Source organism: Cynocephalus volans, chromosome 4, assembly GCF_027409185.1.
Source record: "Cynocephalus volans isolate mCynVol1 chromosome 4, mCynVol1.pri, whole genome shotgun sequence".
NCBI classification, from domain to species: domain Eukaryota; kingdom Metazoa; phylum Chordata; class Mammalia; order Dermoptera; family Cynocephalidae; genus Cynocephalus; species Cynocephalus volans.
This window is the reverse complement of record NC_084463.1, coordinates 21,336,920-21,354,264: the sequence shown is the minus strand read 5'-3', so window position 1 is coordinate 21,354,264 and position 17,345 is coordinate 21,336,920. Positions and strand designations below refer to the sequence as shown.

Here is a 17,345-nt window from a genome sequence, read left to right as displayed (position 1 = left end):
TTCTGAGGCAAAATACCAAAATTGTAAACACATAGGATAGAGAATAATTTACTAAACACAAATATAGGGGAGAAAAAAACCCTGCAAATTTTTTTTTCACTTGCCAAATATGAAATAGCAATTTGGGAATGTTAGAAGTTATTAAAAGAGATTAAGAACAAAAGTGCATGCTTTTGGTTTCCTGTAGTTTATAAAACACTTTCACATTATCTCCTTTAGCCCTTCTCAAATCTTATGAGTTAGGAATGATCATTATCCCCATTTTACAAATGAGGAGACTGAGGCTCAGAGAAGTCATGGAATTTGCCCAGTGGCACCCAGTTAGCCAAGAGTGGGCCTGGACTCAACTCCAGGCTGGCCGACAGTGAGCCCCCAGCTGTCAGCCGTGTCAGGCAGCCTCCTCACCTTGACGGTGTTACTCAGTTTTTCTCTAATTCTGTATAGGTCCTATATATTCATTGCCTTGGAAGACCATTCTGATTTACTCTACCTTCTTAAATCTTTAAACCAATTCTATTAGCCCATAAAAAATTAATCCTTCAGCTGTGTTTTATTAGACCAAAGGATGGGTCCACTTTGGGCCACTGTGCAGCAGATCTGCCTAAAACATGCTTTGCAAGTATTTCATTAGAGCAAAGCTATTCTGGGTAGACTTTACTTTTTATTTTGTCTTATATACCTTTATATTCTGATTTTTTAAATAATAAATATATATTGGCTATATATCTAAAATAAATAAATAAATAGGTGTGCTTTTCTGTGTGTGTGTGTGTGTGTGTGTGTGTGTGTGTGTGTGTGTGTGAATATATATATACGTATATGTGTATGTGTATATATGTACTTCACAAGAAGATTTTAAAATAAGTGAGTAAATAGAATGTTGATTTAAAATGCAGAATAGTCTGATAAGTGAAAGCTGAGATAAAGAAAGAAAGAAGAAAAAGAAAAAAGAAAGGGAAGAAAGGAAAGGGGAGAAAGGGAAAGATAAGGAAAGTTTAAGAAATTAGGGTTATTTTTGTCTAGAGAAGAGAAAGCTTATTGAAGAACTTATTCAAGTCAGATGTCTGGTCCAATGTATGGCATATAGTAAGACTCAATATTTGTTGGATGGATAAAAGTAAATTAAGGGAAATTGTGTTGATAGAGGGAGGTACTAGATGTTCCTGGTGCCCACAGAAAGCTGAGATTCTGCTCGAATGTAAGGAAGAGCTTCACGATGAGCAGACTGAGAGATGTTAGAGTTGGTCCGAGGCAATCAGTTCATCCTCTGATGACCAGGAGAGCATCAGAGAAGATGCAGCCTTGTGTCCTGGGGGGTTTGGACCATCCACACACCTAGTGGCTGCCCAGATCATCTTCCAGGCCCCTTCCAGCCCCCTCAGTGAATTGACGGCAGGCTTTCTGGTAATGGTCAGAGAACCAGAATATGGGAGGGACCTGACAGTCCAGCCCTCTTTTTTTACACATAAGAAAGCAGACACCATGTTGGTGAGGTGTTCTGACTCCTGGGAGCTAGGCCAGGAGTGAGAGATGGAAAAATCAGAGCAGGCCATGAAGGCACATTATCTCAGGGAGGATTCTGGAAATCCTGAACTTTAAAATCCCAAAAGTTACTTGGTTTTCCTAGGACTACTTACTTCCTGTCACTTAACCACTTTCCCCCAAAACCATGCACTCTTCTGCCCTTTACCTACGTAAATCCTGAGAGTGAAGCAGCACAGGCTCAGGATAAGGCAACCTGGCTCCATGTCACTCACCAGCCGTGTGACTTTAAGCAGGTAAAACGGTGTCTCTGAACTTAATTTTCTTCAACTGTAAAATATGGGCAGTAAGGCTACCTACTTATAAAGGTGGTTTTGTGGAATAAATAAGATAAGGCACGTGATGGACTAACACAGAGCCTGAGATAGTGAGAATAAGAAATGTGTGGATGTTGTTTTCAATCCATCAACAAGTATCTATTAAGCACCTTACGCTGTGCTAATTACTCGGAAAGACACAAAACCTTCATAGCCAAAGTCAGGTTGAAAATTTAAACAAGAGCCTAAATGTACCAAGTACCTAACTCCACTTTCTGGTCCAGATGATCCATGCCAAAGTCACCATTCTCCTCTTTGCCTGGGACCACTCCGTGTCTGTCGGTCTCAGCCATGGAGGTGACCCCACTAAGGAAAAGAGCCGGCGGCTGAGCCCTGCATGAAGACATGATTGTTGGTTTCTGTCTCTGAGTGACACTTAGTCTGATTTAGTACCCCAATATCCTTAGTTGGTTGAGCATAAACCCTGCCCATCAGGCAGTCTGCAAGCCCAACCCAGGAAATGTGGGCGCCCCACTTGAAGTGCCAGTGAGGCTCAGAGAAGTGGGTGATCCTGGCTTCCAGCCACACCATTCTACACACACCTCACAGTCAAAATTCTCGGGAGAGATTTCCTTCCTTGTTTCCATCCCCTTTTATACTGTTCAAACTCTTCCCTAGGTATCAAAATGTTAGCCAGAAGCTGGAAGGGGGGGACTGAGTAGAGACTCCCATATATTGCTTGTGTCAACATAAATGGGTATGGAAAGGTGATAAGCACCCCCATATACATTTTTTTTCCTTTTTATTTTGATAGAATTGTAGATTAACATGCAGTTGTAAACGCTAATGCAGAGAGGTCCTGATTCTCTTCTTGAATAATCGTAGCGCAATTTCACAGCCAGGAACAACCCACCAACCTTATTAAGATTTCACCAGTGTTTACATGCACTTGTGTGCATATGTGTTTAGTTCTATGCAATTTTATTACATGTTTGGATTCACGTGAACAGTCAAGATACAGAACAGTTCCTCCCTCCCTCCTCTAATCCACCCCTGTCAACTACTCATCTGTTCTCCATCTTTGTAATTTTGTCATTTCAAGAATGTGATATAAATGGCATCTATATTACCCTTTGAGATTGGCTTTTCTGTCTCAGCATAATTCCCTTGAGATCCATTTAAGTTGTTGAGAGTATCAGTAGTTCATTACTTTTTATTGCTGAGTTATATTCCATGCTATAGACATATCACAGTTTCTTTATTTATTCACCTGTTGAAGTATATTTGGGGTGTTTCCAGATATTGCTAGCTTAAACATTTGTGTACATGTTTTTGTGTGAACATACATTTTTATTTCTCTGGGTTAAATGCCCAAGAGTGCAATTGCTGGGTCATATGGTAAGCACATATTTAATTTTGTAAGAAACTGTCATACTGTTTCCCAGAGTGGCCGTTTTCAATTTTACATTCCCACCAGCAACATATAAGTAATCTAGTTTCTAGTTCCTCACCAGCATTCATTGTTATCACTATTTTTTATTCGAACCCTACTCATAGATGTGTAGTGATATCTCATTGTGGTTTTAATTTGTGTTTCCCTAATGGACAATGACATTGAACCAGTCTTTTCATGTGTTTATTTGCCAACTGCACATCCTCTTCAGTGAAATGTCTGATCATGTCTTTTTCCCGTGTTCTAACTGGGTTCCTTGTTATTTTACTGCTTAGTTTTAAGGGTTCTTTATATATCCTAGATAAAAGTCCTTTGCTCAGATATGTGGTTTGCAAATATTCTCTCCTAGTCTGTAGTCTTTCATCTTCTTCACAGGGTCCTCTAAAGAGCAAACATTTTTAATTTTGATGAGATCTGATTTATTTTCCTTTTCTGGATTATGCTTTTGGTGTCGAGTATAAGACCTTTTTCCCTGACCCTAGATCCTGAAGATTTTATCCTGTTTCTTTTCTCTCAAAGTGTGATATTTTTGTGTCTTACATTTAGGCCTTTGATCCATTTTGAGTTAATTTTGTATAAGGTGTGAGGTTTAAATCAAGGTTCACTTTTTTGCTTACAGATGTCCACTTGTTCCAGCACCATCTGAACAACCCCCTGTTGAAAAAAAAAATTGTCTGTATTTATGAACCATAAGAATGTCCATAGCTTTTTCCCTGTCACTTCTGAAAATTCACCCTAAGGCAATAATGCAGAAACATGAGAAAAAAAAAAAAAAAAAAGCTATAAGCTTAGAAAATATTCACTGTAACATTTCTTATTAAATTGAAAATTTGAAAGTAATCTAAATGTCCAACATAAGGGGACTGCTTAAGGATGAAACACACAAGAAATAATATGCAGCAATTAAAAATATATTTACTCAATAACTTTCACTCATCCAACAAATATTTACTCAGATCCATATATGTCAGTGCTGATGATAATATGGTAAGCAAATTAGACATCATCCCTGCCTTCTCCAAGATCACGGTCTAGGAGAGAGAAGAGAGAAAACATTTGGCTCTTAGAAAAATAAATTTGCTAAACTAAAGGGAAAAACCGGGAACAAAATTATATGCACAAGATTACTGAAACTATGTTAAAATACATACATGTGGAAAAAATCCTTCATTTAGGGTGATTGGATCAAAGACAGTTTATTTTTTTCACTAAGTTTTCCTTAGTATTTTCTTCTTATGATAACAACAAAAATAAAGAGCAAAGCTTCAATTGCAAAATAGCTCCTTGCCGTGAAGAGGTTAGGAATGTCCATTTGAGGAGGCAGCAGGCACATGTACAGCGATCCAAAGGGCACAGAAAAGGTCACAACAGACGGTTAGGCATCTAGTGCCCAGCTAAGTCATGCTGGATTATTCAGTCCGTCAGCAAGTATCAATGGAGTGTCCACAAGGCAACCTGTATCACATGAAGCAGTCAGAATATGTGTTTAAGAATAGACAGTCCCTGACCTCATGGGCACTCACAAGAAACCCTGACCTCAGTCTTCCTCATGCTTGTTCCACACTTCACACCTGACTGAGTACTGTCATGTGCATCCCTCATATGGTCCTCTCAGCAAACCTGTGAAGTTGTTAGGGAGGGTATAATTATGCCCATTTGTTAGACACTAAGGCGCAGAGAGCTTAAGCAACTTGCCCAAGGTCACACCGATGATAAATGGCAGGCCTGGGGCTTGGACCTGGCCTTCTATCTCTAAGACCATTTCTGTTCTCAGAATATGACTGCCTCTAGAACAGCTGAGATAACAGAGGGCTTGAGGCAGGGAACAATCAGCAGAGAGCCACAACTAGAATTTAAATCATGTGGATGAGAAAGCATGTACCTAGGGTAGCGGGTGGGCTCCTCTCCCCTGGTGTGTTTGGGGCGGGAGTCCAGGCGACTGAGGAGAATGTGGATAAGAACACCCGGGCTTACCTCTACTCCCTCTCCCCAGATGGTGAAAGCAATCCAGGTCCTGAGAATCCACCTGCTGGAGCTGGAGAAAGTCAACGAACTTTGCAAGGACTTTTGTAACCGTTACATCACCTGCCTCAAAACCAAGATGCACAGCGATAACCTGCTCAGGAATGATCTCGGGGGTCCCTACTCCCCCAACCAGCCCTCCATAAACCTTCACTCACAGGTAACGCATAGGGCTGGGTCCAATCTATTAAGCCATGCTCCTAAGCCAGGTACACAGGTCATTCTGAAGGTCCCCTGATGACTTAAGTAAAAAGATTAGACTCATTGGATCCCCCCAAGTCCGGAGTAATTCTTGGCTTCCTGGCCCCCGCTATCCCAAGAAATAAGCACAAGAGTTAAGGAGATGGAAAGCTTTCCTGGAGGATGAGATGGGAGTGGACCCAGGCATCCGAGCCCCATAGCCTTTTTTAAGAGGGCTGTGGCTTACTGAGCTCTCTGTGCTCCTGAGAAAGAAGATTTGGGGGAAGTGGTCATTCCCTGAACCCTGCCCACCTAACAGATAAAGACAGCCTCCAGGGGACTGTCTCTCCCTGATCATTCTCTAGTCACTCACCCTACCCTGACGGTTCTGTCCCCCTAAGGTTCAGGCCCACTGTAAATGTCCCCTCAAGCCACCCCCTTCCAAGATTCACCTGCCACCTTCATCCTGGGAACTGGGAAACGCAGCAGCAGTGACTATGCACTCTGGGCAAGAAGGGGCTCTTCTCTCGAGGGCAGGAAGTTTTCCACAAACCTACAAACTCAGAAAGCTTCCTGGCAATACCTCTCCACCTAACTCATTAGCATCTGCACAGGGCACAGGCTCACCACTTTTTTCCTCCCCACTGAGTTCTTCAGTCCAGGACAGACAGACACATTCAGGGTCCCCCAGGAAACTTCCAGTGGCCTCTTCTCCTTAGACAATCAAGCAAGAGGTGCTGGAAAGAGTGCCTAGGAAAGGCTGTGTTGTTTTTCTCCCTGAGCCTTTAAGGACCAACACATGCACTCTGCCTCTCCAGGTTGGTAGCGGCAGGGGAAGGGACAGGCTGACCTCTAGAAGGCCAGCCATGCTTTGCACATTCTGACAAGCACAGAGGATGTACCCAGTATCACGCCGAACCCACCCCCATGGGATCTTTGTGGGACTTGATAGTGAGTACAGCACAGGACACGGGGCAAGAAGTGTCTTTCCTCTTCCTGTTGCGTGAAATCACCAAATCACTTTATTACAGATCTAAAAACAGCCACCCAGGCTTCTGCTTGCTAATATTCTCTTGAAATAGACTCATTCCTTCAGAGTCTTATTGTACTTTCCCTTATGATCAAAATTAGCAAGAAACTTGCATAAAAGAGGACAATAATTGCTCAACGAGCATCTCGTTTGTAATTTATTAGTTTCTATTATTGTGGGTTACCATGGCGACGCTGCACAGCCCCGGTGAAGGGAGAGATGCGAGATAGGAGCTAAGGAGGCTGGGAGGCCTCACCAAATGGAGATGCACATTTTTATCAGTAATTTTCATGAAAATAATAAGTGAAGAGTTAATGAGATGGAAAGCCATCCTGTGGCTATTGTGAATTTTTTTTAAGTGTTGATCTAATTAGAATGCATCGGTCAGGAAAAGTAATGAGGATTTAGTGCCTCGCAGAGATGTGAGGATCATATCAGAAAATTAGCACAAGTCTTTGGAAATAATCAGGTCCTTGGAGAGGCAGTGAATTTTGCCTCCTGGGTCCCCCAACTCTACTTCGAGCTCTGGAGTTGGGGCTGTACTGGGGCAGTGGGGGAAGAAAGGAGGGGCAGAGGGCTTAGCAGCCACCATGACCCCCTCAGGGTTGGGGGTCTGAGGCTGACAAGCTTGGCTGCAGGAAGCAGGGTCACTGGAGGTGTGGGGTTTACAGAGAAGGATAACATGGGCTCCAGGTGACCAAGATCTCAGAGATGCCGCCCGTAAAACTCAGTCCTCCTGGGGAATCCCAGCTGTCAGTGCTCTGAGCTTTGAGGAGAGAGGGAAGAACTTTGATTCCCGTCACTGCACACATCAGATCTCTGCCTGAGGGTGAAGCTGGCCCTGTGGTAGCTACTGCAGAAAGGCCTCTGATCCCTGGCCAAAACGAACTCAGACAATTGGACAAAAACAAAGACACCCAGAAAGAGGAAAAGATGCTTAGTGAGGTATTCCTACGCAGTATTCCTCAAACTTATCCCTTCATTTGTTCTGACTGCCACTACCTACTGGGTCCAGGCCTCAGTGGGTAAATAAGTAATTACAGGTAGGCTGCTGTAGGACCGTCCCTGCCTGCTCCCCCGTGCTCCCTGGTGCTCCTCAGCTGCCCACACACCCACACACCCCTTATGCTGCTGCTGCTGCTGCTGGATCCATCTTCCTAGAGCTCTGTTCATGTCATTCTCCTGCCCCAAAGCCCTGATTGCCCCCCAGAGCTTTCACAGCCCTTCACCTGACATTCAAGGCCTCCTAGGCCTGGCCTCAGCCTCCTTTCCTGGGCCAATCAGGCTGCTCAAGGTGCTGCAAACGTTCCTCCATGCCTGTCTGTTCCGGGGACACCTCCCCCACCCCTCTCTGCAGAACCAAACCCAGCCCCTTCCCCAAGGGCAGCAACAAGTCTGCTCTCCCACGGAGGCCTCCCTGATCCCCAAGCAGAATGGACTTTTCCTCCCCTCAACTAACGGCTGGAGCACACTGAACCTTTGGTATGGCAGATATCACCTGTGCTTCTACATTATAGACACTGTGTAAATTTTGTATTCTTCTCCTAGATAAGCATTTTTTGAGTAGAGACAGTATTTTACATATCTGAAATCACCAAATCACTTTATTACATATCTAAAAACAGCTGCCCAGGCTTCTGCTTGCGAATATATTCTTGAAATAGACTCATTTTTTCCGTCTTATTGTACTTTCCCTTCTGATCCCAGTGCTGGCTACTATAAGGTCCTGTGTATAATAGATGGCCAGTTAAATTTTGTTGAAAGAAGTAATGCAATGAGAAAGAGAGAGACAGACAGACAAGAGGAAGTTCAAGGAGAAAAGGAAAAGTGGGAAAAAAGATAAAGGGGCCAATATACAGGAGGGAAGTAGCGACAGGCTGCAGATGCAGAGGAAAGGCGCACGAAGAGAAAGAGAGGAAGGGGAGGTGACACCGAGAAAGATGGAGGCAGAAAGAGAGGGAAGCAACATGGCAGGGACGGTGAGATGACAGCAGTGTCAGGATGATGGACGTGGGCTCAGTGCACGGTCTGGGGCACATGGAGGAGGAGGAGGTGCATAGGACATGCCATGTGCTGTCCCCATCCACATTCCCAGGTCAGGCTCCCGTCTCTGTCTCGCTGAGGTAGGGGCGGGGGCCTGCGTGGGCTCTCCCAGGAAGGAGACCCAGGGCTGCCATGGAATGGCGACCAGGGACTTTCAATGCAGGAGGTGAGTCTCAGGTTAAGGGCACAGGAGCCGGCATGGGAGAAGAGAGAGAAAAAGGCGTGTCGGTGTGTGTGTGTGTGTGTGTGTGTGTGTGTGTGTGTGCGTGTGTGTGTGTGTGTCTGTGTGTGTGTGCGCGCGCGCCCACACACATTCGTCATGGTTCGACCTTAATCCCTCCCAGCCTGAAATAGCCGCACTGAGCGCCAGCCTGGTCTGGGGAGTGGTGTCTCCCCTCTGGAACATGATCCTCCAGATCAACATTCCGGCCGCCTGCCAGCTTTGTTGCAAACTGCTGGCTCATGGTTTTTCCTGTGTGCTAATCAGCCGGCCTTGTGTTGCAAAGTGGGAGACATTTTTGTTTTCCAACTGGTACCCGCCACTCCCTCTAGGTGCCAGACTGTGTCCTCCACCTAGCCCTATGGCGTTTGAGCATATTCCTCCTTGGCCTTCCCTGTCTATATGTGAGTTTTCCCTGTAGAGGTGGATGGAGGCGGGAAGCTGAGGAGCCTGCTTTACCAAGCAGAACTAACAGAGTTTCAAGGACTTGGGCCACAGCTAATTCCCTCCACCTCCCTAGGAAACCTTCCTGTCCTGCCTGCAGCCAACAACACCCAGGATTCCTGACCCCTCAGAGCCCAGGCTTTCTGCAGGAGCAGCATCCTCAGGGAGGAGAATCATTCTAGACGCTGACTCTGGGTTCTCCTGTCCTTCCTAGACAGCATTAAACCATTGCATTATAGAGAACCTAACTCCCACTTTGCTCAGGTATCCATTTGACCTGAAATTCATCCCTCTTTCTCCACAGATATTTAAGCCTCAGCTCTATTCCAGGCAAATTGGACTGAGCCTCATTCAGTCACCAAGCATTTGGGGGGCACTTTCTGTAAGCGCTGTGCAGGGTCCTGTGAGAACACAAGTGATTGACCAGGAGGAGCTCTCAATCTCAGCTGGAGGGTGCTATGCATCACACCTGAAGATCTAGATAAATTATGGCAGCCAGAGATTTCTCAAAGTAGAGAATACTGAGAAAGGGCAGGAAAGGGGCAGCCAAAGAGATGGGGAGAGGAGCTGCAGGTAGGGGCTCTGGACTGAGCAGTCCATGAGCATGGCTTGAAGTTGTCCCAATCACTGCTCAGCATCCTCTTCCCCCCCGCAGGGAGAGCCCACGCCCCAGGCCCAGCCTGCATACGTTCGTGGCCAGGCTCCATTCCTGCCCAAGATAGGGTGAGCAAACCTCAGTGTGGATGAGAGAGGCCAGCAGGAGGATCTTGCCCATTGTGATCAGAGACGCTGCAGATTCACTAGCCTTGGGAGGGCTTCCTGGGGGAAGGGGCATTTCAGACAGGCCCGTGGAGAGTTAGCAGCCTATTTGGCAGGTCTGAAGGTGAGTGTTCCCAGTGTCACAAGAAGTCAGGGAGAAGGCAAGGAACAGAGAGAACCTTTCAGAGTCCCTGGATGGAGATGGGGTGGAGGGAAGAGCAGCAGTCACTCATGCGTCTGAGCACCCATCCCAGCACCTGGTGAGCCTGCTGAGTTCTGAGGATATAAAAATGACTGTCACATGGTCCCTGACTTCAAAATATAATAATGGAGTATCTTGTAGCCAAATTCACGGCAGTAACGTTTTGAGGCTGAGAATGGTGGCTGGCCAACTGCTGAAGACTTTAAAGGCAGTGGGGTCAGTGTTGGAGACATGCTGGAGACAAATTAATTGGGTGGCCACATCTTGTATTGCTCCAAGAACTGGCAGAGAAAGGGGTGACAGTCAGCATTTACTGAGCTCCCCTGTGTCTCAGACACAGAATGTACGAGGTGCTTTGTGTGTATTATCTAATTTACTCCTCACAGGCCTGAAAGGTGTCCACTGTCTTCTCTATGTCACACCCAAGGAAGTGAGGAGTTGAGAGAAGTTAGGACACTAGCTTGAGGTCACACACCTAATAAGTGGCAGAGTCTGGGACGGGTTACTCCAGAGCCTGTGTTCTCATTACAGTGCATGGTGATACTTTATTGTGACACATAGGAAGGAAAACCAGGTGTCGTGTGTCCAAGGTAGAGAGAAAGATGACCCCCCCTGGCCATAGCTCAGGGATTTAGGGACTGAAGAAGAAGAAAGCAATTGCTGAGAAGCAAGAATCTGGATTTGCTAATAGGTTAAAAGAAGGGAGAAGAACAATACAAGTGAACACAGTTCTGAGACACTGGGCTTAGTAGGCCGGATACCACCCCTCAGCTCTGTGACTCCCTAACAGAATCCATACAGCCCTGCTGGAGGAGTGACTTTCCTATTGACCCACAACAAGTTTTGAATTTGCAAGATGGGTAGAGGGCCAAGGGGTTGGGGGGCAGGCACCTCAGCCAAGCCCAGAGGTTCTGCCAGTGGCCGAGCATCCTGAGGACTTGAACAGCGAGTTTTAAGGCCAGGTGGGGGCAGGGAGAGGCGATCTACCCTGGAACGATCATCACTCAGATGGAAAGGGGACATCCCCAGACCAAAGTGGCAAAAAGTTGTGTTCATGTTACCTAGTTCTTGCCACTGTCCCCTTTTGCAGGTTCCTAGTCCTCAGCCCTCCAGGTAGGGGCCCAGGAGACCAAGAGGACGGCCCTTCCCAGCAGGCCGGTGAAATCTGAGTGCTTCTCCCCTTGTGAGAAGGAATGTTTCTTAAGAGCAGCAACTGCTGCTGGTCCCCACAGGCCAGAACTGCCTTTCCCTTGAGACTAAAGCCCCCAGTAGGAGTGGAACAAGAACAGGATTAGGTGGCTTGTTTACATGTGCTTGGCTTCCCCAGTTTGGGAACCTAGCTTTTCTCGGTCCAGGACAGGAACCTGGCTCTGCCAGAATGGAGGGATGGTGCCAGGAAGAGGTCTCTGGGGACAGGGGCAACTTCTCCATGCAGTGCCCCTCAAGGTGCACACGCGCACGCACACACACACACACACACACAAATACACCCCCCATCCCAGGCCGCGCACACACACACACACACACAAATACACACCCATCCCAGGCCGCACACACACACACACACACAAATACACCCCCCATCCCAGGCCGCGCACACACACACACACACACACACACACACACACAAATACACCCCCCATCCCAGGCCAAAGCCCGGTCAGGCCACATATTTATCGAGCACCTACCTACCATGCACTGAACACTATGGTAGGCAGTCAAAGAAAAGCCCCTCTTTCCCTCAAAAAAAAAAAAAACCCTCCAACCAAGCTAGAGAAAGAAGACACCTGCATAAGAAAGATAACCTTTCTGCTGTGTGTTCATTACGTAAGGCAGACAGGAAGCACTGAAAGGTCAAGAGGATGGGCGGTGGCCATGCCCTGGGTAGGTCAGGACAAGCTTTGCAGCAGAAGTGAGACCCTTAGAACCGACCCGCCGGCGCCCCCCAGCCCAGGCAGGTTAGCCACCAACGCTGTCCTCCTGGGAGGCGCCGGTGAGCGCGGCCTGAGCCGGTGGATCGGCAGAGACCCCTAGCGGTCAGGGGGAGGATAGCAGCTGGCTGGGGTTCGTCCCCGCACAGCCCCCACTCCATCCGCCCACTCACCCCCTCCCACTTTCGCACAAAATAAGTCCTAGGGAATGGCACTGGTTTTTCTACAGCCCTCAGCTGGAAGGAACTTTGCAAGGCAGTCCAGTTCGTTTTGTTTCACAAGCATCCTAGAAAGAAAAATTCAACCTATTTCAGAGTAGCTTAAAGGGAAACTTTTCTCACTTCTTTCCTTCAGTTCTACATTTCTTCGTGCATCACAGTTTTGTTCAGGAATTTCTTCCTTGAGTGGAAACTAAGTATCCCTGGGCAGCTTAAGCCCTTTCCCTATTAGCAGTGAAGGACCATAGCTCCTGGGACAGACTACTCTCCGTAGGCTGACATGAGCCCACAGTCACTGTCAGTCCACGTGCATCCTGTCCCCTTCCCCCACTTTCAAAAGTTATCTTAGTGTCATTCACTGTTTCTTAGTAAGGTTCCTTTTGAACAAGTCATCTTTTTTGTGTTCTAAAAATGAGATTTAGAATAAAACTCACCCAGTGACCATGAGGTCAGGAAAAAGTGACTGGTGGGCACAGGGGTAGGGTGTTGCAGTTTGCTCCATGAGTGGCACTTGCGAGGCTCTAGCCATCCTAAACCTGCCGCCCCACCTTGCTCTGCCCCTTCTGAGCGACTCTTTGCCTATGTCTCAAGCAAACAGTGTGCAAGGAACAGGAGGGGACAGTCCCCAGGGATGTCTGTGGAGCCCAGCTTGTTGGTTTCCATCTGATTCCCAGGCTTCAGGCCATTCCCAGAGGCTTGGGGACACCACAGCTGTGTTCCCGGTGGAACAAGGCAAAGAGTTCTCGGGTGGATGACCAGCTCTCAGCCGCTGGCTCCTGAACAATTCGAGCAGAGATGTGAGACTCTGGATGCTGAAACCTGTCACTAGAACTGTACCAAATGTGCTTCTCGCCTTTTTATGGCCACTAAGGAGCCCAGAGGGAAGCAGCTCTGTTTGTGTCTAGGCAGAGCAGCATCCACCTGGGTTTGGAGTCTGAGAAGCCCCCAGGGGAAGCTGTTGAGAAGATACTGAAACTGTGTGTTCTGCCAACATGCTGTCCCCAAGGGGCTTCCACTGCTGCCATAGGAGCTCCTTCCTCAGAAGAGACCTGTAGACTGTTGATCCCAGAGATTCAGAGCCCCATTGTCTCCATTATACAGGGTTAGAGACTAAGGTTTGGCGTGAAATGACAGCAAAGTGGAGTCACAGAGCTGGTCTGAGACAGGGACGATGCTTAGAATTGTGGGGCATGGCTGTGGCCCAGGAATGTCTTAGGCAGGGAGGCAGGAGTGAAGGGGCACGGCAAGGCTGTACCACTCTGGATGGGCATGTAACCCCAGCTGAACCTCTTCTGCTGCTAAGTAAAGAACCCGAGCGTCTCTAGGACTTCTAGGACAGGTTTTAAATCCCGGCTGTGCCACTCCCTCATTGAGTGACCTTAGCCAAAGGAAGTGGGAAATAAATTATCAGGTGGCTGGATGTGCCAGGCACGGTGCTTGCACGGAAGCCTGTCTATCTGGCCCCAAAGCACGTATTCTCTTGCTGTAAGCATCCGTCCTGCACTCAGAGCCAGAGGATGTAGGTTTGAGGAACAGCTATTTGACTCTTGGAAGTGCTTCCAGTCTCTGCACCTCAATTTCTATTCAGGCAAGAGGAATAATCTCTCTCCTGCTGACCCCATAAGGCGATGGTAAGATTACAATGAAATGGAATGGTGAGAGAATGCGCTCTAGTATTCAGTGTGTATGGTAAATAGGTAGTTTCCAGACCCGTCTGATCTTTGGGACCATCTAAGGGAGGTTTTTAAAAATACAGGTTGCTGAGGTCTGAGTCAGTGGCCCTAAGAATGTGTCTTTAAAAACACCCCAGTACTCAGGCAGGTTTGTGAAACAGTTGGTGTTTACAGATGTAAGGGACGAATATCATTTCTCCAAACCTGCCAAGATTTTGCTTTCTCTTTCTTGCCCCAGCTAAGATGTTGCCAGTCCTGGCCCTGCCCGTGGTCTCTACCTCTAAAGTTTTCCATTCCATCCTTTGCTGATATAATTTGGCTGTGTCTCAGCATCCGCCGGCCAAAGACCCAGAGGAGGGGGAGAAGGGTGGAAAAGAGAAGGATTGATCCAATGCATAAATGCTTTCAGTCACCCAAACCAGGGAAGTTGGTATGGAGGCCATCCAAGCCACAAGGTAGAGAACCAGCCAGAGTGTGTGTGAGCAGATGAAGATTCCAGGTGGTGCCTCCTCTGCCTTTGGCTACTAAACAGTGTGTGTGTGTGTGTTGGTTGAATCCCAAGGGACACATCTTGTGTTTATTTTACCGACTTTGCTTGTATTTTCTTAACCTTGCTGGATACTTTTTTGAGGTAGAGGAAGTCTGGGACAACTTTTTATGTTTGAAATTCTCAAATATCCCTACCAAAAGAGGAGCAGCATAGCGTGGATGATTCCAAATGAGACACTTGGAAAGTTGTTTCTGTGGGTTTTAGTAGAGGTACCTCCTCTACTAAATGTACCTTCGAAGTTTGCTTCAGCTTCAAAGAACATCAGCACTGGTGTGCTGCCTGTGAGAATGGTTGGCTGGGAGGTTGGAATGAGGGGACCTCAGCCTTGGAGCAGCCTCATAGCTGAAAACTCAGGCTTTGAGGGCTTGGACATCCACCCCGGGCCAGACACACTTTATAAATAAGGAGATGAGGCCCACAGAAGGGTCATGACTTGATTCCCAAACAGATCATCTTTCCTCTGGCCCCATGCCTCCTCTGGACTTCTGGTGTTGGTTGGTTTTTATCTGCTCACCTTACCTTCGATGACTATTTATTGAACCCCTATGATCCAAGGAGCACCTTGCAGCCCTGAACACCTGGCGCAGTGTGCTGTTCAGTATTTGTGGGTAAAGCAGAGCCATGTTCTAGTCCTGCTGATGTTAACCAGCTGCATGGTCTTGGGCAAGTCACTGAAGTCTCCAAACCTCCACTTCTTATTTGTGCCTCAGGGAGTTGGAATATGTGGCTTTTATGGATTCTCTCAGTTTCTAGGCTTCTGCATGTCAGACTCAGTTCTAGACTTTGACTGCATGAATGGGAAAACCAAGAGTTCTGCTCAAAGAATAAACCTCACTAGCTGGGAGGCTCTCACAGAGCCCTGGGAAGGGGAAGCCAGAGCAAGAGCTGCCCTCTCCCTCCCCCGATGTCACACTCTCACCGGGAAAAGAAGCAGGGCCTCCCGCTGCCCCCCACCCAGAGGAGCCAGACCATGAGGCCCCGTGCAGCAGGAGGAGGAAGAGCTGGACTCTGGGTTCCCTAATGCTGCTTATTTATAGGTGATATTCCTCCAGCTCTTGGGCCAGGTTCAGTCCAGAAGGGCAAAAGAGGCTGCTCTGGAGGAGATGCCAAGGGGGATTTACTCGGCTGAATTGAGTGGGATGTATAAATCAGTGCTCACTTCCGCTTCCTGAGAGGCTCTGCCAACTTCCGTGGTGCCAGGGACGGGGAAGAGATTTGCCATGGCCATCTCCTGGGGTTGTGCCACTTTGTGTGTTGCTATAGGCAGGCAGTTGTTGGCTTAAGGTTTCCTCCAAACACAGGTTTCTCCTCATTCCAGACTCTGGACTTTCTCTGGAGGCTGAAGACCCAAGCTTCTTCACATCCTAAAGCAAAAGCTAGAAAGCGAGGGGCCTTCTTTCCCCTAGATTGTCTGTTTTCTTGATGATTTACCTGTCTCTGAATCCTTGTAGTTCCTACTATGATTCCAGCATTTAAGCATGGGAATGGCAACCTAAATGGCCGTTGGACCTGCTAACTAGGGCAAGCCCTGTTTTCAGATGAGGAACCCTGGCAGGGAGGAGCCACAGACCCAGGCAGGTGCCTCTGCACCTCATTTGCACCTTTCTAGCTTTTTCCAACCTGGAGACTGACCTCTCACACATCCAGTTTTTTCTTCACAAACTTTCTCCGAGCACCTGGCCTCCAGGCACAGGTTTCCCAGAAAAGCAGGGAGGGCCAATTACTTCTTCTTGGAAGTCTGCAGCCAAGCCTCCTTCCCCTGATGTTGGGAGTCCCTCAACATCAAGTCCAAGGACTTCCTTACCCAGCTTTTAAGTGGAAGTAATGAGGAGAGTGGGGTGCCAGAAAAAATTGTCATCTTGGCTGCCTCGGCTACTGCAAAACAAACTGCAAGGACTGTCTACTGGTTGACAGTGTGGGGCAAAGGAGACCTGTTCCCAGTGAATTATGTGTTGGCAGCTTGAGGAAGAGAAAAGAATTGGTGACATGCGCTGAAGGTGGCTCCTATAAGGTACCTTAGAAGACAGTTTATGCAGAGGGTAGGGTGGATTTTTTTTTTTTTTTCGACAAATATTTTAGGATCCTGAGCTAGTTGCTAAGGATACAGAGGTAAACACTGGAGGCTGCTTTGTGCATGGAGTTCAGTGTAATAGGTGCTGTGGCAGAGGCATGTGAAAGAGAGGCAGTGCGGGAGTGGAGGGTCAGAGAAGACATCTGGAGACAACCGAGTCTGAAGGATGAAGAGGTGCTGGTCAGGTGAAGCGAGGTTCTGAGCTCTGGCTGAATGTTAGAATCACCTGGGGAGCTTTAGAAACCCCAAAGCCCATGACACACCCCTGACCAATTAAATTAGAATCTCTGGGGTTGGAACCCAGGCATCATTATTGGAGATTTCAAAGTGTAGCCAAGGTGGGAACTACAGGTTTGTGGCATAATTTGTGTCTTAGGCTTGTGGGGATATGGAATGGTTAAATGGCTGACTATTGTTTGTTTTGTGCTTTTTATTTTAATATTGAGCCTTTTTATTCACTCTTGCTAGGAAGCGAGGAGAATTGCCTTCTGGATTTGAGTCTGGGGAGGAGTAGGGAGGAGGGAATGCAGGAAGGGGAAAGGAGAGAGAGGGACTGTAGCATCTAAGCTCTCAGTGACATTGTCACAAACCACGCCTCCCTTACTGCCAGGACCTCCTGCAGAATTCCCCCAATTCCATGTCTGGAGTCTCCAATAACCCCCAGGGGATTGTGGTCCCAGCCTCAGCGCTCCAGCAGGGCAACATCGCCATGACAACCGTCAACTCACAAGTCGTGTCAGGTCGGTGCAG

At 47.4% G+C, this 17,345-nt stretch overlaps 1 protein-coding gene across 6 annotated transcripts in view; it reads left to right on the top strand.

Annotated features, from left to right (window-relative positions):
• The window catches only part of PKNOX2 (PBX/knotted 1 homeobox 2), a 266,441-nt gene that overhangs the window by 227,780 nt on the left and 21,316 nt on the right, over positions 1–17,345 (top strand). For all 6 annotated transcript variants that reach the window (XM_063093947.1, XM_063093944.1, XM_063093949.1 and 3 more), the window contains 2 exons: positions 5,246–5,434; positions 17,206–17,335. In XM_063093947.1, coding sequence (XP_062950017.1) covers positions 5,246–5,434; positions 17,206–17,335 — 319 coding nt within the window. The remainder of the gene's footprint in view (positions 1–5,245; positions 5,435–17,205; positions 17,336–17,345) is intronic.